Raw genomic sequence first — 26,292 nt, 5'->3', positions numbered from 1 at the left:
TATTAATTATCCCTTGATCCAAGGGCTGAACCACGGACGTTGCGTTTGGGGGGAAGTAGCGGAGCTCCACGCTGGTCAGCTCGACCTCTGCAACGTAGTGGGCCGTGCAGTTATCCAGCAACAGGCACACTTTCCTTTTCTGGCGACACATGTCGCTGTCAAATTCCTTCAGCCATGTAGTGAAAATGGCACGCGACATCCACGCCTTTGAATTGGCAACATACTTCACAGGAAGCTTTTTGGGGCCTTTAAAACAGCGCGGCCTCGCACTCTTTCCGATGACAAGCGGGTCTCGTTTGTCGGTGCCGTCCATGTTGACGCACAGCAAAAGAGTCAGCCTTTGTTTGCTGTGTTTGCCGCCGTGGCACGCCTGCCCCTTCAGGGCGAGTGTTTTTTTAGGCAGCATTTGGTAGAATAGACCGCTCTCGTCGGCGTTGTAGACGTCGCTGGGGGCATATTTTCCCAGAATGTCGGGCACGTTTTCAGACTGCCAGTCGCCGACTACAGCCATGCTTACGCTGCTCGCTTCACCGCTAAGCACTTTCCCGACGATGCCGTGTCGTTCTTTGAAGCGCGACAGCCAGCCGGGACTTGCCTTGAACTCGTTGTCGCCCAGCAAGCACGCGAAAGAGCGAGCTTTTTGTTGGAGCAGGTCTCCACTCACGGGAATACTATTCTTCGCCCGCAAATCCATAAACCAGGCGAAGAGGGCCTCTTCCATTTTGCTTTGAGGAGTGGTCTTCGGCGTTTTTTTGCGCGAGAGATTCCCCGACGAAGTGGCGCGGAGGATGTCATCTTTCCCTTTCAATATTGTGGAGAGAGTACTCGCTGGAATGCCATGTGATGCAGCCACGTCACATTTCTTCTGTCCACTTGTCACAGCACGAATTATGTCCGCTTTCTCGTCCAGGGTAAGCCTTTTTCGTTTCTTGCAGGGCTCCTTCTGCTAGTCAGGAGGGTTAGCGGCGCGCTTGCTCGCACACACCACGTCCGCGTTCACGATAGCAAGGCTAGACTGATGGAGGCCTAACAAGCTGAGCTTGACAAAGACGTGCGTTCAAAGGCATGGGGAAATCCGCACAAGAGCGAACACAGAGCACAACACACAAACACACACAAAAAAAAACACGCGAACTGCAACAGCGCCATCTATGAAATGTGGCACGAAACTTTTTTACTGCTGGCGCCATCTCGTGAGCTCGACTCAAAATTAAAACTCGTTTTGCGCCGCGCAGTTTGAAAAAAGCGACGGGATGAAGATGCTCCGCGCTGTTACCGCTGACTCGCAATCAATAAATTTTGGGGTGCTGTCTACAAAATAGACCAAAAATTAACACTTTTTCACCTTTATTTCTCGAAAAAAGGTTCGTTAAATCGGGACAGATCACGGAATCGGTTTCGTTATTTCGGGTTAGTCAAAGCATTGAACCCTATGGGCGTCTGAGGGGGAATTAGGATACCTTCGTTAAATCGAGATTTTCGTTAAATCGGGTTTCGTTAAATCGAGTTTTGACTGTAGGTCATGAATGAATAACAAAGTAGGAAAAAAACAATGTGGGAGTAATTAGCTTACATGTGACCTAATTGCTAGTCTATTGGGTTTAATGAAAATTGGAAAGCTTTAGGATGTAGCTGAGGTGTTGCTGAAAAAAATGATACCTACTTCAATAAAATCAGTCGATGCAAACATTATGAAAAGTTCCGTAAGGCAAAGGCATTTGATCGAAAAAGCAAAGCTGAGAAAATTGCATTCAAAGTTTTGCTTACTCTGCCATTTTTGTTTACTGATCATATGGAAAAATTTAATGCTTTAGCATGCAGCCGAGTCATCGCTGAACACAATAACACCAAATTTACAGAAATCTGTTCATGTAAAGATTGTGAAAACCTCTGTATTGCATTGGCCCTTGACAAAAAAAAAAGCTCAGAAAATCACTTGCTATTTTCTTTGAATCTGCCACGCATTCACAAAAGTCCTGTGCCGTAGTCCTGGGTGCTGTCAGGCTTGTGCTTCTTGGCCATCCTCTTCTTTACCTTTTCAGCATTGGTGTGACCCTTATCTGACCTGCACAGCCTCTGTTTATCTTTTTCAAGGCTCCTACCAATGAGGCAGCTCCCTGGCCTGTAACCAAGCTGTGCTGCAACAGCTCTGCTGGTTGCTGCCATTCCTTGGTTGAAGCGAGAAACTGCTTCTTGCGAGGTTAAAAACAGGACAGTGAGGAGTGTCGAATGCGAATGTTCAAGCTTCAGTTTAGAGCGCACAACGTCTTGGCGCTCTGCCAAGTTCGCCGAGCGCCCCCCCTCTCCTGCAGGAGCTCTCCTCAAAATATATTAAAAAAACATGATGTTATCAGCAGCGGCTTGGTGCGCTGCCAAGGTCCGCGCTGCACGTGCTTGTCGAAGCGTTGAGCATGCGAGCTCGGTTCAGCCGCGTCCGTGGGCACCGAAGCGGCGTGCGCAAACGCCGAAGTCGACGTTAGGCTTAGGTCAGCCGGCTCGGCCGCTTCCGACAACGCGGAATTCGAAGCGGCTTGCAGCGTATCAAAAGTCGACATTTTCGACGGGCTTAGTCCAGGCACATCCACCGGCACTGCAGAGACTTGCGGTAACACCGAAGTTGGCGCCGATCGGCATTGTCCAGCCGCGTCCACCGGCGATGCTGGCATCAACAGGGTTTGTTCAGCCGCGTCCACCGGCGAAGCTGTTGTTGGCGAGCTCAGTCCAGCCGCATACACCGAGGGTACAGCAGCTTGCGGCATCACCGAAGCTGCAGTTCTCGACGATGCAGCGCTCTACCTATTCCATGCGCGTCTCTTTTTGCCGACTGCTTTTCGCGTGCTTGCTTTCAAGCGCGCGTCTCGGGCCATCGTGACACACGGAACAAAGACACCAGGCAGGCAAATACACGCAAAAGCACGAAATTCGAGGCTAAAAGAAGCGATTCAATAGCCAAAATATCTACAATAACGATAAGGAAAACGGCAGAACGAAAAATACTAGGAAACAAAGAGGAGCGCAAAAAATAACGGGCGTGCAAGCTAAAGCAGACGACGGGAAGGAGCCGGACAACGCGGCCGCGGGGGGCAAAGCATGCGTCACGGCCAATCAGAGGGCTGCGCTTCGAGGAGGCGCCCGTTTTACCCAATCGGCGGCTGTCTCGCGACGCTTTCCCCCCTTGTGAACGGGTGCTGATAGCTCCGCTGTGCGAGGGTCTACAGCTTGCCGAGAGGCGCCAAATTGGAGAGCGGGAAACCAGCTTTCAAACGAGACCAAGATGGCGCCGATCGGTTCGCGTCGCGCGGAGCTACGGCAGCTTGAAAATGGGGCAAACCTTCGCACTTGGCGTTCAATTTCGGATCACCGACGTTTCTATATTGCCGTTTTTTTCATACTTTGAGTTAAAATTCAGCTATAATATTTTGTAGAGGCATAGTTGGGACATTAAAGACTTCAAAATCGCAATTTTTGAAAATTGCCATTTTTGATCATTTTTCGCGATTTCAAGACCCGCGTCCCCCCTTAACTGAACAGCATAAGAGTATCCAACCTGTTATGTGGTCATGCAAAATGAAATCCATAATATGACAAGACTGGAAACAAAAATAACATGATGGCTAGTAAAACCTCATTAATTCGGAGTTTAAAAAACCGACAGAAATGCCCGGGTTTTTCGAAGGTCGATTTATAAAATGCCCCGCTGCCCCAGAAAAAAAATAATAAACTGCCAGAAATGCGGTAGTCCTATGAGGCGGCTCTATTGTGCAAACTCCTGTAAGCCTTTGACGAGCAGAGTTCCAGCGTGCTGAAAGACATCGCGAACATAAGCGAGATGGCAACGCACATTGACGTCGGAATGGCGAGACTGCTTCTAAAAAGGCAAAAAAATGACCAGCGATTCGTCAATCAGCGTCTGAAAGCGGCATGGAGCTGAGATTGGACTACTGGTGAATGCGCGGGCTGACAGTTGCCATTGCCACAGGCGAGTGGCGAAGCTCAGAAACCAAAACTACGAGGCCAGGTTATTTTTTTGACCTAGTGACAGGGACTCTCTGAACGTTGTCGTGCCTGCCGTTACGCCCACTTAAGAGGTGCATGGGTTACAGTGCACCATGCAGTAGGCGAGATTTTTACAGGATCGCTTGCCCTGTTGTGACGCCTCGACTCGCCCCTTCGGGAGCCTCACGCGAAATTCCACAAGTAGACTTTCTCGCATAGCGTAGTAGACCAAAACAAGATGGTGGTGGTCACGTTCAGAGAGTTATTAAGGTGAGAGAACGAATGCCGCGGGTGTGGGCATTAATTCTGTAACATGTTATGGGAGGATAAAAAAATAAATGCGCTTTCCGTTGCAATTGTTAGAAGCGGGTCGTCCCCCATCTTGTTCGCAGCACATGTGGTATGTGGGAAAGCCCACTTACGGAATTGCGCATGAGGTCAAGCCTAGCGGCATCGGTATGCGATCGGTTCGTACGATAAATGATGGAGAAGAAAGAGAACAGGGCCTTTGTATTGTTTTCCTGGAACTTTAAACTCTATATTCAGATAATTTGCCCAGATATTACGGTTTTGCCACAATTCAATTTACGAAAGTCGGTGCTGTATACGATCGCTGCCGAGTATTTGGGAATATTCGAATATTTGGAAATTCTCGAATATCAATTTCTCGAATACGGATATGAACCAAATATAAAACATATTCGATTTGTATTCGAAATTTCGAATACAGTCAACGACCAATTTTTCGGATCAGGCAGTCCAGAAAATCAAATTTCACCGAAAAAATCACGAACTTATTGCCAATGTGCAGGAGGAAAGCATCAGTTTTATTGCTCATATTCTAAAGCTTCTCATGACTAAATTTCGCCCCGCGACATGTGCACGGACGAGGACTGTGAGCGCTTTCATGAGCACGGCCTGGCTGTGCTGCCCGCAGCATGTCGCCGATGAACGCACGGGTTGGGATAAAGTCTAAATTGGGAAGCAAACACGCGACTGCGGGAACTGCGCTGCGCCCACGGTATGATGCGCCTGGAACGAGAACGCGAAGATAGCGAAACAATAAGAACCGAGAAACAGCCGGAGCTAGCGCTTTGTCGGCGTTGGCCTTCGTCATTAGGCCTAGCGACTAGAGCCGGAATCGGCATCATATCCGGCGATATGCGCTCTGCGGTGGCGTCTTGCCTGTCATCGAAACGCCAGTTGTTTACGGTTTTACGATAGAAAAGTCAGGGTTGCAGTGCGTTTTGCCGCGGGTATGCTGACCTCACTTTGAAATGCACCACCATTTCCTCCTACGCTCGTCGTTTCCATGGAGCCGTACGCCTCCCACGCGCTTCGCTGCTACCTCTTTCCGTATTCAGGACGAAAGACTCGGCACAGATGAGTCCCGCAAACTCTGACTACAATCAAGAACAGTACGAATTCAAAACCATGTGGGCGCAATATACCAACTCGCGCAGAATTTCAGCATCTGAAGTTAAAAGCTTTCTTTAAGCTTGAATTTAGTTTTGTTTGATCAAGTTTTCGATCTCTCCTGCAGTTTGAATTAATGAGGTGCCACTGTGCGCATTACCGTATTTACTCGCCTTATGAACCCATTCGCATAATGAACCCGTCCCCACTTTTGTTGGTCAGAATTGACTTTTTTTTTTCAGCCTTTAGCTTTTTGTAGCTGGTTCCTCAGCCGGCCGCATATAATATCGCTTGTTTATCTTTTCAGGAGAGCTCCTGCAGAAGGGGGGGGGGGGGGGGGGGGGGGGGGGCCGCCGCGGATAGCACCATCACTTGATTATTTTTTGAGGAGAGCTCCTGCCAGAGGGGTGGCGCGGAGGGGAGGGGGAGAGCGCGGTGCGCTCGGCGAACTTGGCAGAGCGCCAAGGCATAGTCATTCGCATTACGCACTCGTCACCATCCTGCGTGTTTTTTTAACCACGCGTAAAAAACGTTTGCCTGACCTTCAGGGCCGGTGTTCAGCATGTTCGCGTTATCTCGACACGAATGGCCAGCGCCGCGGGCTAAGGACGGACGGAGGTATGGTATGAGATATCGACCCTTCGAAAAAAAATTGTTATAATTTTTTTTCCTGCATAATGAACCTCCCTCCCAAACTGATGTCAACTTTTCTGGAAGAAAAGTGGGTTCAATACGCGAATAAATACGGTAATGGCGGCTTGGGTATCGGCGGCAAGTGCGAAGAAAAATCGAGCAGTCAGTTCCGGTGCGTCCGAAATTTCAAGTGCTCTTATACATTGGCTCTGTGGGCCATGTCGCAGTGCCGCGAAAAAGTCCGAATAATCAAGCATGACCGAATAATCAGGTGTCCGAATTTTCGGTCGTCAACTGTATTTGCACACCCCTAACTACAAATGGATTAATGGGTGGATTAGTAAAATTCCATATGGTAATCATGTGAAAGGTGCTCTAACATTATAGAAGGTGAAGACTCACGCATACTATTTAAGGGTAATGGAACCGGTTCCAACTGGAGTTTTGGCAGAAAAATCTCAAAAACATCAGACACTCATTGTAGACAATGTCTACAATGCTATCACATTTTCTTCTTTCAGAATGTGGTTAAAAAGGCCTCCAAGTTTTTCGCCTGTCAAATGCTGCATCACTTTTGGAGATGGGTACACTTTTGGAGATGGGACGTCGTGCTGGCCTGCCCTCCGACAGGCTAGCTCCGTTCATCAATGTCACAATCACGGGTCGTGAAATCGCGGCGCTTTTTGACATGGAGGTCCAGTGCCTCCTTGTTTGGAGATGAAGTTTTCTCCCTCTTACAGCAGCGTTCTATTCGTTTGAGAGAGTGTCGAGCAATTTTTAGCCTTGCCAGCGGCACCGTCCGTGCGGTTTGATGAGGCTGGTGGTTCGCTTTATTCACCTTCCCGGACTGACTGTCCTCGTGATCTTTGGCTGCGTGATAGCTCTGCGGGGGCGCCCGCCTGCGCAAGCTGGGGCTTTGCACCCTTTGATTGCTAGGGCAGTTGCGCTGGAACATGAACAGAAAGCTCGCATGTCACACTTGCTCTTCCGGTATGAAGAGCTGTTCACCAACGAGCCAGGTTGTACCGATCTGGTGCACTGTAGGATCAACCTCAGTCCCAGAGAAGAGCAACCCCAGACCAATTAGCCTGTCCAAAAGGCGAGCTATCGACAGCGTGCTAGACGAAATGCTGGCGACCGGTGTCGTAAAACGCTCGGATAGCCCCTTGGCGTCTCCAGTCGTCCTTGTCTTAAAGAAAGATGGTAGTTCTTGCCTGTGCTCGATTACCGTCAACTGAACACGCTGACCCGGCAAAATGCTTATCCGCTGCCCACCATTGAGTCCGTAGTCGGTTGCTTGGGCGCGGCAAAGTATTTTACTACACTTGATGCCCCCAAGGGCTACCTACAGGTAAAAATGGAGCCTGAGGACCAAGCTAAGACCGCCTTTACCTGTCATCGGGGCCTGTTTCAGTTTGAAAGGATGCCTTTCGGGACATGCAACGCGCCCACCACATTCCAAGGGCCAATGAACAGGGTGCTTGGCGAAGCAAAATGGTCACATGCTGTGTGCTACCTCGATGACATTGTGATATACTCGCGCACGTTTGAGGAGCACATCCAGCATGTTGGGGACATTCTGCAGAGACTCAGTGCAGCGGGAATGACCATCATCCTGGCGAAAGCGCAGGCCGCGCAAACTCAAGTACAGCTACTTGGGTTCACATTGGGCGGGGGTTCCATTGAGCCGAACTGAGAGAAGTTGCAGGCAATTCTGGATTTTTCCGTGCCCAAGGGCGTGCACGACCTTCGTCGCTTCCTTGGAATCGCCAATTTTTATCAGTCATTCATTCCGTCCTGCGCCAAACTCCAGGCTCCACTAACAAAGCTGGAAAGGCTGTCGAGTGGCACTGGGGCCCTGAGCAAGAACAAGCATTTCGTCGCTTGTCCCGCGCCATTGTCGAGACGGCGCTGCTCAGGTTGCCTGACCTGAGCAGAGAGTTCGTTGTTCAGACGGACGCGAGTGATCTGGGGGTCGTCCTCCTTCAGGAATACAATGACGTTCTGCACCCACTGGCCTTTGCCAGCCGGTCCTTGCCTCCTACGGGGAAGAACTATTGTGTTACTGAAAAGGAGTGCCTAGCGATAGTGTTTGCACTGCGCAAGTTCGACGTCTATTTGGACAGCACGAAGTTCGTTGTGCAGACCGATCACGGAGCGCTAAGCTGGCTCATGAGGCTTTGTGAACCTGCGGGCCGGCTGGCTGGTGCGCTGGGTGCTCCTCATACAGCAGTACAACTTTTCGGTGCAGTACCAAAAGGGTGCAGTACGAACGTCGTTGCAGATGCGCTTTCGCGCACCCCTCTGCCTGCCACCGCCATTGCCGGAGGCAAGCCGCAGGGAAGAAAAGTTGTTCCGCCCGCTCGGGCGAAGGAAGAGGGGGTCGACATGGAGAGTGGATGTCCTCCCCCTTTTGGGGAAAGCGACGGTGCACGAGCGCAGATGGAGAGCGAGAGCGGGGCTGTTGTTGGCAAAAAAAGCTACGCGGAAGCTGCCTCCCCCCGTGGAGGGGCTGGCAGGGTCTGTGCACTAAGCGGGGTACGCAGATGTCAGTCGCTCGGTACGAAAACCGAAAGTGGGCCAAAAAAGAATGGCCTACAAAGCTTTGAACGAGCTGTCCCTTTCTGTGAGGGCGTAGGTAGCCACATCGCATGTGCCGAAGGGGCCTCCCCTTTGGGGCAAGCCGCACACCGCGATGGAAGGTAACCATGCCTTTGCGTCGTCTCCCTCTAGCCGCAATGGAAGCGGCTCCCCCATCGGGGATACCGCAGTCACATTCAGCCGTGAAGAGCTCCTGAGGGCCCAGCAGGCCGATTCTTTCTGTAGACAGACTAGAAGTCGTTTGGTTGAGACAGAGCACCGTAACTCTGCTTGGTTGAGACAGAGCATCGTAACTCTGCTAGCGTTCAATGAGCGTGAAAGGGCCAGAGCCAGCCTGCAGCCAGCGCAAGCCCTTAGTAGGGCTCGGAAAAACCTGGGTGCTGCTCGAGCCCAGCAAAAGACTCTGTATGACAAAAGCCACCGAAACGTCTGCTTTCAGGCAAGTGACTTAGTGCTCAGACGCAACCATGCCCTGAGTGATGCCAGCAAAGGGTTTTCCGCTTCTTTTGCTCCTATGTGGCTGGGGCCTTACCGGGTGGAGAAACGGTTTCCTCCTCTTGTATATGAGCTGGTGGATCCTCAAACAGGGCGCACCAGCAGCCGCGTTCATATTGCCGACTTGAAAGCATACCATTGCAGGCCGCAAGAGTCGACGCCGGGCCTGGTGACTTCGCGTCCAGGCAACAGAGCACGCCTGATGCGTCTGACCGTTTTCGGCCGCCGCATCGCTACCCTCTCAGGAGCCGTGCATCATAGTGACAGCATGCCCTTGACTCCGGACTCTTCCGGTACTGAGACAAACGCCTCGCTGTCCCTTCCAGCCTCCGCGAGCGCACGCCTCTTCTGAGAATTTTTTCAGACAGGCGCGCGCATGCATTTGTATAAATGTAAAAAAATGTGCATGCGGAACAGTTCTCTTCGGTTGTTTGATGTAGTTAGTTTTTCTTCCATGTGTGCGCCTGTGTGAATTGCAAGCGTAGATGTGTGGCGCGGGAGGGGAGAGCAAGACGAAAGCGCCGTTCGAGCCATTAGAAGAGGGATTCTGCAGCCTTCTGTTTCTCGGAACGGCCGACACCCGGGGGACAGACTTGCAGCCTCCAATGCAGGTCGGGATGTTGTCCCTTTCCCCTCGCTCCCTTTAGCAGGGCAGAGGGTCAGCAGGCCGGGCCACCCGGACCTGCTGCCTGTGTGAGGCCTCTTCCTCCCCACGGACTCATTGCTGACCATGTATGCGCCAGCGCGCGCGTGTGCGTATGTGTGTGTGTAGGGGTGGGGGCGTATGGCTGTCCAGCTTCAGCGTAAGACGTGGGTAGCCGGTGCCTCCTTCCTCCGGGGCTCTGCTTGCACAGAAGTGGGCTCTGGCCTCGCAGAGACCGCCTTGCTTCACCAGTGGCCCCTCTGTGCTCGAGCCTCGAGGACAGCTCGCTAGAGAAGTGCACGGGCTCGACGGACTACGCCAGCGTACCAGCAGCAAAATCACCTGTCATATTGCCGACACCACCGCTGCCGACGCCATCGGACCCGGCCATCCTCGCAACTGTCGGTGCCGCCGGGCTGGCCACCAAGGAAGACGAATGCGCGGGGGGGGGGCTGGAGTGGAGTTAGCGGCTCCAACACCTCTACGGAGGCCAGCAGACGGCGGCCCAAGGAAGCGGTGCGTCGCCACCTCGCCCTGTCAAGACAGCACGTCAGCGCCGCTATCATACTCGTCGGCCAATGCCTGGACCGCCCAGCGATGAGTGGAGCAGGGCCAGCTCTGGGTGCCTTTCCCATTTCGGGGCTACACTATAACCGAGCGGAATGCAGAATCGGACGGCGCTCACATGGCCCTTTCTCTGGGCGCTGTCACCTGCGAGGCATGCAGTACGCTTGTTGTACACGACTCTCACTACACCAGGCGCCTGCATCCCGAGTCCAAGGAGACCACCACCGTCCCTGTAGTGCCCTGCGAGCAGGCACTATCGATGTCCCAACGAGGAGCTGGCCGCGGAGGAGCGGGCCTTGGTGGTGAGGGAGGCGACCGACACGAGCGCAGCTGACGCTGGGCAGTCGATTGGCGCTCTTTAGTGCCATGACAGATTATTTTGTTATTTTTAGTACTATGTTTTCTCCGTTTCGTTTCTTTGTATGGTGGCTAACCATTTGCATAGCATTGTGTAATCCAGAGTCAATGTTATCCTGCATTTTTTGGTTTCTGGCATCCATATAGTGGGCGCCAGGTGTGCACAAGTTGGCGCTTGTGTTTGTATTGTTGTATTGTAGTTGTCTGCATAATAAATACGTGTACTGTGAACGTGCTAGTTCTCTTGGATTGAGAGCACACGAGCGCGGCAAGAGCAGACCGTACCCGTTTTGGCTCGGTGCTCGTACCACGCAGTGGGTCTCTCTCTTCGCGCTCCCCCGGGACATGTAAGCAAGCCTACTCTTGGGCTATATACTGACCCCATGCACGGAGGGATTTAGGAAGAGCCCATATAGTGCATGAACCACGGCCAGCAAACAAGCTTGAAGTGTGCAGTGGCATTGGTAATGCGGTGAGAGCAGCAGCTGCCACAACCTCCACAGTGCTTTGGATAACTTCTCTACATGCGGAGGATATCAGAGATGTCTGCACCTTTTCATGCGTTTCTTCTCTTGGTCTTCCAACCTGTTGTTTTTCATGTCTCTCTCATGCATTTTCTTAGCCTCAAGGCCAGGAGTGGGTGCAGTGCGCATCTACTGTATCAGTAGCGGAATTAAGCAAAGTACTTAGGGGTACTAAGCAGCAGCAAGGGTCACGCATTGTGGCTGGCTAGCACAGACTTGCTTATTTGTTCCTGACATGGTTCACAGCAAGACTTTTGAGCTGTGCAGACTGCTTGCTGAGGGGTCATTTTTTTTTTTTTACTTTTCTCTGCTCAGATTTTGAGGTATCTGAATTTCATCAAGAAAACTTAGCGGAATAAGTGGTGACAAATGCAAGGGGCTTGATGGTGTATATTGTGCAACATGAAAAATGGCCCCTTAACCAGTATTTCTTGAGGTGTGCATGTTCGAGTTTTTTGAGGATTTGCTGTAAGCTTCCAGGGTGGCAATGAATATCAAAGGTAACATTACTGTTTCAGCACATGTGGTCTCCCTTACAGCAGCAGTTGCCAGCATTGTAATCACCATGGAACACTTCCACCATTGCTGGTGCACTCTAAACGCGAATATGCCTAGATGGAAGTCGGAAGGGAGTAAGCTCCTTCATAAAAAGGAGGGCACTAGAGGACAGCTCACTCCCTTTTTATTCTGTGTTTAGAGTGTGGATGTGCCACCCATCGCATGATTTGCCACCACTGACAGTGGGGCATGCGTGTTTGCAGAGCGTGGCTACTGCATGCGTGGTGACTACTGCCCCTTTGACCACGGAAATGATCCGCTCATTGTGGAGGACGTGTCAGTCCTGCGCTTTGGCCTGTCGGGACCTCCTCCACCCCCGCCCCCCAACTCTGCGCTGCCACCTCAGCCAGCACTGCCCCAAGGTGAGCAGGTGCAAACAGAGAACACTTACTCCCCCCACTGGTCACCTAGCCAGCACTGCAAGGCACATTGTATGCATATGTGATGATGTTGCTGATGAGCGTATTTTGACTTCTGTCATTTGCTACCACAGTTAAGGATGGAGTTGTAACAGCAATGCATATTCCATTTATTTGCACCTTCAGTGTACCAGTGGCCAAGCTTGGCTGAAAGCCTACAGCTCAGCTTACGTCTGCCGAAATGGTCAGCTGCGTTCCAGAGCTTGGTAGTCGGCATGTAGGGAACACTTGAAACTCTTCTAACCTTTCAGTAAAACTTCTTGAATGCTCTTGAGACTCCTGGAAAGCTGGGGGACTCGTTGAATTTCTGCAGTAGAATCTCACTGATGTGTATTTCACAGGAGTCATGAAAAATATTTGTATCACCTAAAACCCGTGTCGGCAAAAAGCAAACTCTTCTGGCAGAAGCACAGGGAATGTATTTGAGCAAATTTGCTGATGAGTGATGAGTACACTAGAAGCTGTACAGTAGGTTGATGTAATTTCCTGAAAATTCTTGATGGTTCCAGAGTTAATCCCATGAGCATCCAAGAAAGCTATTATTTCGCTCAGGAGCATGCATGACACGACTGGCGATGTCTTGTTCACACACCATTGCTCAAAGCTGTCGGTGCGTAATGTGTGACTGGTGATCGCAGCGTAATTACCACTGTGTACAGAGCAGGTACCATCCGCCCTCCCTAAGGAGTGTGGGATGGCAGAAAGTGGGACATTTTTCTCGTGACCATGACAAAGCTCAGACTCAAGTTAAAAAAGCATGTCAGGCCCTGTGTACTTTGTCATGTGAAAGTGCATGCAGTGTGTACATTGCATTTACATTGTACCATACTGGCATTGAGAACTTGCTGCCTCGTGTTGGAAACCATTTACTTCATCAATAAATTTTTAGGGCAGTCTGAAAGGCAAAAACCACGACACCTGCGTACGGATTTGAAGCTTACTCCATACATAACGGCTGCATTTCAATGGAGGTGAAGTGAATACCCATGTATTGAGGTTTTGGGCTAGTTGGTGACTCATTTTTCTTTTCTTTAAATTTAAGATGTTTAGACGAATACGCCAGTGTCGCTTTACTTTGTAAAAATTAATAGTTTCTTTTACCTTTAAAAACTATTGGTTCCCAAGAGAGAGCTTCTGTTGTATGTGAAGCTGAGTGTGCCTGATATCTCTCTCCTGTGTTTACATTTTGGGCTTGTGACATTCTTTATTCTCGCTTATCATTCTGGCTTGAATGTGGCTCCCATATTCACAAGGTTTGCAAATGATACTGCTGTTGTTTTTACTGGGTGGGACACTAACTATCCTAAGAGTGAACTTTTGAACCTCTTCATCGGTTTCATTGAAACTTGATAGAAAACACCCTACTCTTGACTTTGTATGGTAACAAGCCATGGACATCACTTTCCTGCTGGTATCTGCAGTTCAGACATTGTCCTTCTGTAGTCCTTCTTGACTATAGCAAGTGCCTGCAGCCTTTCAGTCTTGTCAGAAATCTTGGTTGACTTTTAAGCTCTGATGTGTGGAACCAAATATCCTGCTGTTCTTATGTTGCTTCACAAGTAAGCGTTGCAAACAAAATGCCTGACTGCGATGGCCGTACTTCAGTGAAACAAAAATGCATGGCCTGTGACAAAGATCTCTGACCAGGCAGTCTCTCTTAACTTGGGGCCCTCCAATGTGGCATTAAATAGCCCCTACAAATGTGTTACAGATATTTTTAAAAAAAGGGATAGCTCAGGTTCTTTTTCTTTCCTTTACGCACACGCACATTCTTTCTTTATTCTGTGCCAGTAGTGAAGATGTGGTGCCAAAAGACCATTTGAAACATTTCTCAAGTGTGTGCAATGCATGGTGTTGGGTTCTTTCTAGTGGTGCTGTGTGTAACTCCCCCATTCTACTCCTCCCCCGGTGGTGGGCCATTTCTCTTTCCTCCTCTCCCTGGCTGACCAGGTGTGCCCTCGCTGGCCCAGCTGCAGCAGGTGCTGCCACCCATGGTGGGCAGCCAGGAGCCCCTGCCACCTGCTGGTCAGTGCCTGCTCCTTCCTCTCTCTCTCTCTCTCTTCCCTTGGACCAAATTCTAGCACTGGCATGCTGAGGTGAGGAACTAGCTATTTGTGGGTGGCACAGTTGCCAGGGTGCTGATCCATGATGAACAGCAGCATTTTGGCATGCATTACTGCCTTGATATTTTACTTACCAGACTCTGTCATCTACTGGCACTCTAGGCTTCATGCACTGGTTATGAGTGTTTCTTGACTCTCTCTCTCCATTATGGTGTCACCGGTCCCCTGTAGTGCACTCTGGTTGCCCTGCATAGTTCGCAATGAAGAAGCCTCGTGTGTGCGTTCACGCGTCGAAACTTCGCGTGTTCACACATCCTACATCTTTCTGTGCAGAGCCATACAACCCAGAAGCGCCTGGCATGGAGCGCCCGCTGCGTGTGGGTCCTCCTGCGTTCTGGGGCCCACCACCTGTCTTCCATCCACCAAGAGCTCCCCACAGGGAGCTGATTGGAGTGCCAACAGTCGGGCCACCACCTCCACAGGGTGAGACTGTGCGGCATTTCTATTGCTGGCTGATTCTCTAGCACTGTCCTTGGCGGCTTCGATGCGAAGCAGACTAGGCCTAGTGACACCCGGTGAGCGGTGCACTGCTAGCACACCAGTGGGTGGCACGCTGTTGCAGAACGTTCATCCCTAGCATTCGTGCACCATACTCTTACTCCTAGGTTGTCAGTAATCTTATTCATTGTCTTGTTTTATGTATTAAATCATCAATATATTAACTATTTCCTTACTGTGGAGAAAAGTAAGTTTTTTTGTAAGTTGTTGTTTTTTCAGTAAAAGCTGTTGCATTTAAAATTCAATGCAATGCACAAAAACAAAGCTAAAGAAATTGCTTTCTAGGCATATAAGTTTAAATAACGAATTGCACGTTCCAACAGAAAATTTTATTTGCCAAAAACAGGATTTTAGGGAAAAATTGAACAAAACTTGTAAAGACACGCTTGTATATAAGAAAAAAGTTAAGAGTTTTCTGAAATATGCAAAATGTTCAATATTCTTTTCGCCACTAGCTGCGAAAAAATTTGAAGTTCTGTCTTGAGTACTATTTTTGCTTCAAAACAATAACTGCAGACCCCATAGTTGGGCACTGCACGGTGGCCAACTTTGTTCCAGGCTGGTCTCCGGCAGCACCAATGTCAGAATTGAATCTCGAAGAAAAGGCAGTACAGTAATCCCTCATTATAACGATGTCAGCGGGACGACGAAGAAGTTCGATGTAAGCGACAGTCTCGAAAGAAAGCTAAAACAGTCGAGATTTAATTGCGCCACAACTGCGAGGAAGTCAAAATACGACTTATTCAGTGAAGCAAAACTTTATTAAGGTGAAAAGAAGGCAGTGAGTTTTGCCTGTTTCTAGTTCATACCGGGCGCGAGCAACTCCTGCTCTAATTTGCTCAAGCATTGCAAGAGGCCGTGGTCGCCGCCCGTGCATTCAACCTTGTTTCGCAGGAGGCTTAGGTACTGACGCGTCTGCACCATAGTTGGCACCTCACGTGGCTCTTTGTCCGCTGGCTGTTTGTCCTCGTCGGGACCACCAACAGTGTCAATTATATCCGCATCCGTCGCTGGGGAAACCACGGGAGCAACAGCGTCAGCCAACGCGAATGTCTCGAAGTCGTCTTCTACCTCTTGGCCAGCAATTTTATAAACAGCTTCGTACATATCGCTGCAAAACCAGTCATCGTCAGGGCCACTGACGACGGCGCGGGAAAAGCCGGCGTGCGCAAAGCAGTTGGCGACCTTCAAAGGTGCTAGTTCTTTCCATTAAAAGTTTAGCAAATGGATCGCACCAAGCGAATCAATGTTGTACCTCTTGCTGGCGTCATATGCTGTAAGCATCTGCTGCAAAAGAGTCTTGCGGTACAGCTTCCGGGCAGTCTCAATGATGCCCTGATCCATCGGTTGCAGTACCGCGGTAGTGTGTGCAGGCAAAAATTCCACGGTGATTGCCGTCAGGTTGTCGATCTTCTTGTGGCTTGGACAATTGTCACTTACAAAAAGCACTTGCCGATTCTTTGCGTGGAACCGTCTATTGATAAGGCACACATAGTCTCGCACATGCTCGCTTGTTACTTCTGTAGATGCATTCCTTAGGAATTGCTGCATTTCGGAAGCACCGCAGCTTTTCTGCCTTCCCCAGTATCAACAAGGGAAGTTTGCCCTCGCCTGTTGCATTTTCACCAAGCAGCACCGTGACACGCTCCTTGATCCGTTTTCCTCCGGATGAGGATGCGCCAGGGGTAGTGAGCGTGCGATTCGGAAGCATCTCATAGAAAAATGCTGCCACATCTAGGTTGTAGACGTCTCTTTCTACATACTTTTCAAGTAGAGCTTGGAGCCGGTGTTGGCGCCATAAGTCTACAGTGTCACGGTTCACGGCTGTGCTTTCGCCGACGATCGACTTCGAGGTCACGCCGTGTCATTTCTTGAACCATTCAAGCCAGTCATTGCTGCACTTGAAATCTGTATGGCCCATTTGGAGGGCGAGAGCTTCAGTTTTTGCAGTAAGAGCAGGTCCATGTATGGGGAGATTTGCACTCCTGGTGTTCTTCAGCCACTGAAGTGCACCTTCCACTTCCGGATATTTCGAGTCGCGATTCCTTTTTCTCTTCGCCAAGAAGCTCTTTTCAAAGCCATCTAGCACAGCTTCCTTGTTTTTCAATACAGTTGCTAAAGTAGACAGCGGTTTGCCGAATTCCTTCGCAATGTCAGTTTGCTGCCGGCCGCCTTTTTCGACTTCTTTTATCAGCAAAACTTACTGCTCCAAAGTCAGACACTTTCTCTCGGAGACTGACGGAGCCATTTATCACTGCAGACCACAAAAGCACAAGCGAGGCATGCCTAACGAAGCACTCCGAATCACACGCTATCAAACAGCCTGCAGCACGTATCCAAACGCACGCGGTGGGCGACGCAGAAGGCAGAAGCTTCAAAATATCGTCAGGGCACCTCGCTTTCCTTGTCAGTGCACGCTGGTGATGGCGGCGGTTGCAATGGCGATTTATCAGCGATGTCAGACTGGCAGCCAGGAGGCGAGCGAGAGGAGTGACTGGCATCCAAACGGCTAGCAGACTGGAGAGCGAAAGAGGAGGGAAGAGAAAGAGAGTTGTGGTTGCGGGAAGAAAGGGGAAGTGACAAGGGCCTGCCTACTTTAGTCTAGGGGGTGTTGGTCCACTGGGGGCTGAGCCTCCCACTGCCTGCGTGTCGATAGAAAAGAAGGGGGGTGTGGAGGAAAGATTAGTGGGAGAGCGACACAAATGCGCAGCTGCCCATCTGTATCTAGCTGTGTCCAGACACACATTGTGGCAGGGAGGCAGTATCCACTTTTATAGGTGGGGGCAGGGGTCACGGAAGACAGCAAGAGTATCGCGCTGGAATGCGCCGAATACGTTGCTCGAGTCTGAGGTAGCGTTTGTTGTACTCAAAAAACGATTACGCTGCGCGATCATGAAAACTGAACGGCATTGCAGTAGGGGCTTTGCTTGATCACTGGGCAATTTTTTCCCGAGGTGTGCAGCCGTGAAGTTTTCAAAACGAGTTTTTGGCACACCGTTGTCGACGACACTGCGCTAATTCTACGGTTCGAGTGTCGGTGTTTGTGTAGTGTCACGTCCGCGCCATTGACAAATGTTTAACAACAAAATTCAATGACCCTACCACACATTTAGACCGTTTGTCTAGTCGTATGGCGCGAATCGAGCATGACCGGCGACTTTTCCGCATCCAAGACACCGCGCTTTTCTGGCATCGCAAAGCGTGAGGAAAACTTTATTTCTGTGTGGATTCTATCACGGGGGACATCAGCGATGCGCTTCCGACCGAGATTAAAGGGACACTGAGGAGAAATTGAAGTTGACTTATATGTTAGAATACCAGCTCCTGATCACAAAGACGCCACTCTTTCCGAGAACAAAGCTCTGGTAAGGTAGAAAATAGCAAGAACCAAAATACAGGTATCGCCACCACAGGCCAGTCTCGCAAGTACAAGCGTGATGACGTCATAGGACAAGAGACACCACCTTGGAGGAATTTTCATTAGTCCATGATACCACGAATCTCTGAGGCTGACAAAGGAAGGTTGCGCAGTTCAATATTGAAGTAACTTTTGGTTTGAAACCGATAAGGGCACTTTTATCGCACAAGGAAGACAGAAAAAAGACAACCTGAATGTTGGAAGCAAAGAAAACCAGTGCTTGGTAGCGCCACAGGCGGCCAGGAAAGTTTCGGTTTTTTTATGGCGTTTTGCGTCTATGAGCTTTGCGTGCCCCATTGTTTTGTTTTTGACGCGCCTCGATTTACATGCGCCGATCTTCAGACTCTGTGCTGCTCATATCGTCGATAAAAATCATTCACATACCAAGCGGAGTCCTGAGATTGAGACGTTTTAGAGCGCGCATTGTGCATGTGGAGGCAGCCAAGCGGCTTTTGACGCAGCCGCATCTTCAGAGCACGTTCGAAAAATGTCGCCTTGCAGGAAAAAATAAATCTACATTGGAAATGAAACTTCGGTCCTATGACTACAAGCCAGACGCGCATTGTGCCCATAAGCAATGCAGAAGGCTCCGAAGCCTTGCAGCGAAATCGTTGTTTGTGGGCAACATGGCTGGCAGTGAGCACAGTACCGTGTCTTCGCAGAGCATTAAAAAAGTGCCACCTCACGGAAAAAGAAAAAAAACTACATTGGAAATGAAACTTCGGTTCTCTGACTGTAAGCCAGATGCGCAGCATGCTCGTAAGCAACACAGAAGGTTCTGAAATCTGTGCGAGAAATCGTCGTTAGTGAACGGGCTAATGATGCTCAATGAAAGAGGTAAGGAAAGAGTTCAAATATTTCGCAACCTGCTTCGAGTCCGATATATTCAGTATCGACTGTACACTATATTTACCTGATTGTAACATAACCACCATTGTAACTCAAAGGCCAACATTGCAGGTCACAAGGATATCTTTTACTGGCATGAAACAGAGATAAAAATAAAAATGTGAATGTAGTTCAAGGAACAAGGCCACAGCCTACAGAAAGTTCGGTAGAAGTTGCCGTATTTACATGATTGTAAGTCAACCTATTTTTCAAATTTTGAAAATCCGAAGGGTGGGGGTCGACTTGCAATCGAAACGAAATCATGGCACTATAAGTAAAGGCGAGACAAACGAGGTATTGGGCATGCCACAACGTGGTTGCATTTTTGCTGCGCGGCTCCATCGCATCGCTCTTGGTGCTGACCTTGAGCAGCTATGTCATCCCCTCCCCCCGTGGGCGGCGGCCGATGGCGGCTATCGATAAGCAGCAAACTGGCACCCCACACGGGGCTGGCTGCAGGCTGCGGCTGCTGATAAACTGTGGCGGCCTGATAACGCAAGTGCGTTCTTCCGGAAGCTCAAGCGTCCAACAAGTTTTCTTTTTACTTTCAAATGCACGCTCAGCACTCAAGGTAGTGTTGATAGTTGATGGAAGGGCCGCTGTTCCAATCAAGGCGGCTCCCCTACTTGGAATGGCAGCGGCGCCGGGGAGTGTCGATAGCCGATGGAAGAGCCGACGCCATTCACGTGTAGTTGCTCTTTGGCTCTGACGGATTTGACTACTGCCGGCCGTGTTTTAATCTAGTGCTTTGTCACTCTTCATTTGTACTCCGTGTCCGGTAAGCGACCGGCGCTTGTTCACGGCTGCATTCAAGATGGCTGTCATTCTTTTCGCCGAAGAAACGAACAACTGCGCGCCGGGCCACAAGTTCGACGTTCGTAATGGGTGACAAAGCTGTGGCAGCTGCAGTGAGGGAAATTTTCAGCTGTTCCACGCAATGTCGCGATGTGGCTGTTTGCGAAGTGCGGGATTTCGCTGGACAACGACGTTAGAATGACGTGCTGTGGGACCGCAGCAGCGATCACAACGGCAGCGTTAGTGAGGACGATGGCGCAAGTGTGGACAAGTAGTCCAGTGACTAACACATTTTCGTTTTGGAATGTGCCCACGGGCATGGCCACGCGCAGCAGCCAATAACGGCTGGCGATAAATGGCGGCTGCTGGATAATGCTATCGCATTCAACTATTCTAGGCCAAGCTTAAGCAACCTCGAAGTTTTGTTGTTTTTTTTGGGGACATGGGATTTGGGGGGGTCGACTTACATTCGAGTCTACTTACAATCATGTAAATACGGTAATGAACAAAAGTGCCTTAACAAGGTGCAGCAGTTGCTACCACTGTTACTAAGTAAAGTTTACACATGCCCCTCCTTTTTCAAGAGAGCCTTGCAGAAGATTTTCAGCAAACACTGATATAAAGATAAGCATGGAATCCTGCTATGCCGGGATCATGCTGACCATGCAGCTCAGTGGCCTTGCTTTATGTTTCCTTTCTCCTGTATTGAAAGGATAAATAAATTTTGAACTTCACGAAATGAAACCAACCGCTGAAAGGTATATGGACAGAACACAACCGTTTTTCAAGCAGATCTTCAGGCCGTCTTGTGTTCTAAGAACCTTGCGCCTTGCTGCAGCTGACCTGAGCCAGCCGCCACCACCCCCGCCTCCACCAGCATCTGGGCGCTCTGTTCTCGACCCCCGGGTGGGTCCCCCGCTGGGTCCACCCCCGGGCCTGGCACCCACAGATGAGGGTGGCAGTGCCCTGTCAGCAGCACCGCCCCCTCCTCCACCTCCACATGGGGGAGGGGGCCCTCCGCCCATGCGGCCACCACCCCATCCACACCACCACCTCGGCTCTCAGGGAGGACCACGCTACGGACGCGGGTCAGTGAACTTTGGTAGGGTAATGCACTGCGCTTCGTGTGCCAACATCTCGGCTATTCCACATGCATTGATAGTACAGTCGACGACCGATTTTTGGGACTCTCTAGGGACCGCGAAAACGACCGAAAAATCAGGCAGTCCGGAAAATCGAACTTCACCGAAAAAAATCACGAACTTATTATCAATATGCCAGAGGAAGGCGTCAGTTGTATTGCTCATATTCTAAAGCTCCTCATGACTAAATTTCGCCCCGCAACATGTGCACGGACGAGGATGACGACTGCTTTCATGAGCTCGGCCTGGCTGTGCTGCCCGCGGCATGTCGCCGATGAACGCACATACGGGTTGGGATAAAGTGTAAATGGGAAAGCGAACACGCCGCTGTGGGAACTGCGCCAGCAGTACGATGGGCCTGGAATGAGAACGCGAAGATGGCGAAACAATAAGAACCGAGAAACAGCCGAAGCTAGCGCTCCGTCGGCGTTGGCCTTCGTCATTAGGCCTAGCGACTAGAGCCGAAATCGGCATTGTATCCGGCGATATGCGCTCTGCGGTGGCTTGCGTAAATGAGAGGCATCTTGCCTGTCATCAAAACGCGAGTTGTTTACGGTTTTACGATAGAGGAGTCAGGGTTGCGGTGCGTTTTGCCGCGGGTACGCTGACCTCGCTTTGAAATGCACCACCATTTCCTCCCACGCTTGCCGTTTCCGTGGGGCCGTACGCCTCCCACGTGCTTCGCTGCTACCTCTGCGTATCCAGGACGAAAGACTCGGCACAGATGGGTCCCGCGAAATCTTTCTACTGTTCAAGTTCGTGCGGCGGAAGACATTCAAAAACAGTACGAATTCAAAACCATGCAAGCGCAATGAACCGACTCACTCGCGCAGAATTTCAGCACCTGAAGTTAAAAGGCTTTCTTTAAGCTTTTAGTTTTGTAAGCTGTTTTGTTTGATCAAGTTTTCGTTCCCTCAGTTTGGTTTAATGAGGTTCCACTGTACCCATTACCATATTTACTCGCGTAATGAACCCACTCAGACTTGTAGGATATTTCGGACCTCGATGGAGCACCGTCGGTCACCCCATAGAAGCGCATACATATTCGCGACGAATATTTCGGACTAATTTCAGTCGCCTGCGGGCCAGGATCGGCCATCTTATCGGCTTTTCGTCGGCGCAAAAGGCACCATCTTGGATTGAGGTGTATTTACGCTGCAGTTGGATTGGCTTGACATACTTTTGATACCTCATTGTTGCCAATAGAGGTCCCTGCGATCTCTGACACTTCGAGGTGGTAGCCGGATTGTCATCGCCGTCAACTTGCTTTTGGCGTGGGTAGTTGTCCCATACGTTGAAAATTGGTTGTAGGGGGAAGCAAATTGTGCAGGAGCTATCTCACATCTCGGCGGGAAGGGATAAAGGAGGGAAGAAAGAAAGAGGTGCCGTAGTGGAGGGCTCCGGAATAATTTCGACAACCTGGGAATCTTTAACGTGCACTGACATCGCACAGCACACGGGTGCCTTTGCGTTTCACCTCCATCGAAAGGTGGACACCGCGGTCGGGTTCCAGCCCGGGTACTCCCGATCAGTAGCCGTGCGCCCTAACCACTGAGCCACCGCAGCGGGTCTCATACGTTCGCCATTCGCCATTTCGTCACTTGGGTTTCTCTGACCGCGTTGACCGAGTGGCGCTCAGTCTTCACGAAGTTACATCCGTTCTCCGTTTTGTGCTTGCGTCCAGTGGTTCCGCCGCTTTGAACGAAAAGTGCCTTATCTTTGCATGTGTTTGATGAGCAGTGTAGTGCACACTCGGGTTGTGGACAACATGGCCTCGCCGGGTCCGTCAAAAAAGCATGGGAAGTATTCCAACTAAATGCGGACCCTGCTGTCTAGCGTGCACAGTGAAAGCATAACTTCGGCGCAAATACAAGCGCAAATAGTCGTCAGCAAGAGAAATTTTCCGCAAGGTAAAATCAGTGACATTTTTAAGCCGATTTCATCTCAACAAAGTGATTTTTTTGTTCTTCACGGATTTTTCGGACTGTTTGATTATTCGGACCATTTTTCGGGTCCCTTTGATTTCGAAAAATCGGTCGGCAACTGTAGATCAAAATCTATCTGTCCTCAGTTTTAAGCTCAGCTTATCATAAGGTTGCATTGCTGGGGACATTCCTTTTAATAACTACAACTTCACTGGGTGGAGTACTAAAAATTACCATATCCATTCATGTTTAGTGTTGTTCCCTTCAATGGCAGCTGATTTAATGCCTGTGAAGCACTGTGAGAATGATAAGTAAGTCTGATAAGTAAAATAAAGCTTATATGCAATATGTCAGTTTCTTCCCATAGCTGAGTTTTGTTAAGAAAGCATAATAATAAATTAAGTGTATGATTAGTAAAATAAAGCTCTATTGCGTTTTTTTTGTTGTGTTTAGTTGTGTTTTGTAAAGAAGCATTTGTTTTTAATTTAAACCTTCTGTACTTTGACGAAATTATATGAAAATATCTAGTTTGACTCGGCCAAAAATTTCATATTACATATTTGCACACTTGTGAAAACAAATCAGTGTTGTTGACCTGCTTATCTTTAAGCAGGAATAGGGCTACCACTGGGTTTGCTGCCCTTGGGCTGTTAAGAGTTCAAAAGCCTCTGTGGCCCCATGGTGCTCTCAGTGGTTTGTCAAGTTTGGCACCTGCATCTCCTGTTTTGTGACAGAAGTGTTGTAGTCTCTTCTCTCTGTGCAAAGGCACTGTAGTGAACCAGTCCAGAGATCTCTACGGGGCCGGAGAGAGCATGAGGCCACATTATTTCTGGCGCTGCAATATCTGTCTGCTTTTGATTACATTCCATTGTGATTGTAGGAAAATCTCACAGACGTGCTTATTGTGTGTCTACTTCAAACCAGGGGAATGCATGGCAGCAGTGGACGAGGTCGTATGGACTTTGGTCGTGGCAATATGGGTAACCGAGCAGCCAACCACTACGACCGATGTGAGCTGGAAGTGCGCAAAGTGCCACGAGCCCTCAACACCATCACTCAGCTGAACAACCACTTTTCGCGATTTGGAACCATAGTGAACCTCCAGGTGCTGTGCTCTTTGTCCTCAACCTTATGCAGGAGAATCTCAGTGATATCATTGCTGTTGATGTGAATTTTTTAATATTTCCTGCCCGCCATGTTTTGTGTACAATGTGCTGAATTTTAGACGTTCCAAACACTCTCACGCCACTGTGGATCACATTAACACAGGAATCCGAGGAGCTTGCAGGACGTAGGGAACGGTAACGGCAGATTAGAAAAACCAATGTCCAGACCAGCAAGTAGCATCTCACCTGCCCTCTGGACATGTGCAACCCTCGAAGGGAGGGCTTGGCCAAGTTAGCAAAGAGTAGGGGAAGAATAGGTTAGCTCATGTGCTCTGGCTGCCAGCCGGTGTGCAGAATAAAAAAAAAGGAAAAAAAAAACGTGCCTGCGCGTTTTTTGAAGTGGTACACCCTCAGAAACATTGATACTAATGGACTGCTCCACCGAGGCTACCTACCTTGGCCCCTTGGCGCAGGGGAGAGTTATTTTTTTCTCTTCCTCTGTGTTTCCGCAATGTGCAAGCATCCTCAACTCACCCGGTGTGTCCGAGTGCGTGGTCACGGGCTCTTTTGATGCAAAAGCATTTCTTGGCTCATGAGCGGCGTCACCAGAAGCTGTGGACAGGCGCTGTGGGTGGAAGTTGTGTACAGGGCGTGTGCACACGAACTGAATGAAAGTGCAGTCGTAGCGCCATCATGTGTCACCCTCTGATTGACTTTCAGTGAACAGATTTATAATTGCCATAACTGAGAATGTGCAATGACAGCATTTTTATAAGCGGTTTTACCATAGAACATGTGGTAAAGCTGACGGTGCCGTGGTTTTGTATTGTTACATCTAGTAAATTGTTTTAACAGGTATTGTTAAAAGAGGGATTGACAGTGTATAAAAAAAAAGCACACTACGAAATTCCACCTTTCAGAATTGCATTCTGTTATGTCAAGTTCACTTACTACAAACATTAGGATAGAACAAACAAATGTCACGTGATGGTCATGTTTGTTGTAAGCGGACTCGATTGTAGATATTGTAATTTTATTTTAGTTCTGTAATGTTTATCCAAAATTTTTAAAAGTTTGCAGATGGTGTTAGGTATGAAATTTAATTCGTGCAATATTTTTGCTGCTTGGGGTGGGGAAATCTTATGAAAATTTGGGGACCATGAATTTTCTCATGAACTCACATTTGAACAATAGCGTTTCTGAGTGACGCTCACTTGGTCAGTATACACTGTCTCACTCATCATCTAAATAAGTTTCTTTTTCTCCATAGAATCTATTGCCATCAAGCAGCAGATAGCATAAGCAGGGTATTGCTGGGCCTTACCTCTATTTTTTCTTATACAACGAAAGCTCGTTAATTCAGACAATCGGATAATACGACCTTCGTGCCTGGTTCCTACATTATATATAGGAGTCCATGGGACGAAACTCTCGTTAATTTGGACGGATTCCACCCCACCTCTGATAATTCTGGCGATTTCAGGCAGCGACCGAGGCACGAAAACAAAAATATGGCAAACGCGGCACAAAAGGGATACCCAAATGCAGCATCGCCATTGACATCAATTAATCAACTTGACTCGACTTGTGGCTGGATGGGCGCTTTTCCTCGTTTTTTCACGTGTTGGCGTTATCGACGGGGCCATTTTGTCGCTTTGTTGCTGTCGGTGCGCTGCATCGTTACACGCTGTTTTGCCGAGGACCGCTGGATTTAGAGCGGCTGAGTTATTGAACGTTATTGGTGTTTTTCTGTTGTGCGCCCGTGTCACCATATTCTCTGCCGGTGGCAACGCCGACGAAACGGCCGAAGTATGAGGCCAAGGACTTGGCTACCAAAGTGGAAATTTTGCGGGCCCTGAAGGATGGGCTCTCTCGACAAGAAGCCATAAAGAATTACGACGTGAAAAGTACCTTGAGCACGTATGTGAAAAAGGAAGAACAGATTCTTCAGACGGTCGAAAGCTAGAAGTTCCGAGCGTCACGAAAGTGTCTGCGAACAGCTGCTCATCGAGAGTTGGAAGATTCTTTGTTTCGGTGGGTGGTCAACTCTCGTAATGCAAACCTGCCATTGTGTGGACCCCTGATCATGGCGCAAGCCGAGACGTTTGCACTGATGATGCATATCGATGCATTCAAAGCATCGGAAGAGTGATGTGCGCGCTTCAGAGAGAGACATGGCCTCGTTTTT

The 26,292-nt window shown here is 49.4% G+C and overlaps 1 protein-coding gene across 1 annotated transcript in view; it reads left to right on the top strand.

The window, feature by feature from the left end:
- swm (Zinc finger protein swm) overlaps positions 1-26,292 on the top strand; it is a 77,545-nt gene that overhangs the window by 21,939 nt on the left and 29,314 nt on the right. Inside the window, 5 exon segments of the mRNA XM_077662546.1 lie at positions 11,994-12,152; positions 14,160-14,234; positions 14,606-14,755; positions 20,770-21,019; positions 23,923-24,103. Of these exon segments, the coding sequence (XP_077518672.1) occupies positions 11,994-12,152; positions 14,160-14,234; positions 14,606-14,755; positions 20,770-21,019; positions 23,923-24,103 (815 nt within the window).

The sequence above is a fragment of the Amblyomma americanum genome, chromosome 4 (assembly GCF_052857255.1).
Source record: "Amblyomma americanum isolate KBUSLIRL-KWMA chromosome 4, ASM5285725v1, whole genome shotgun sequence".
NCBI classification, from domain to species: domain Eukaryota; kingdom Metazoa; phylum Arthropoda; class Arachnida; order Ixodida; family Ixodidae; genus Amblyomma; species Amblyomma americanum.
Note: the sequence above shows the minus strand (reverse complement) of the source record. Positions and strands in the feature narration are given on the sequence as shown.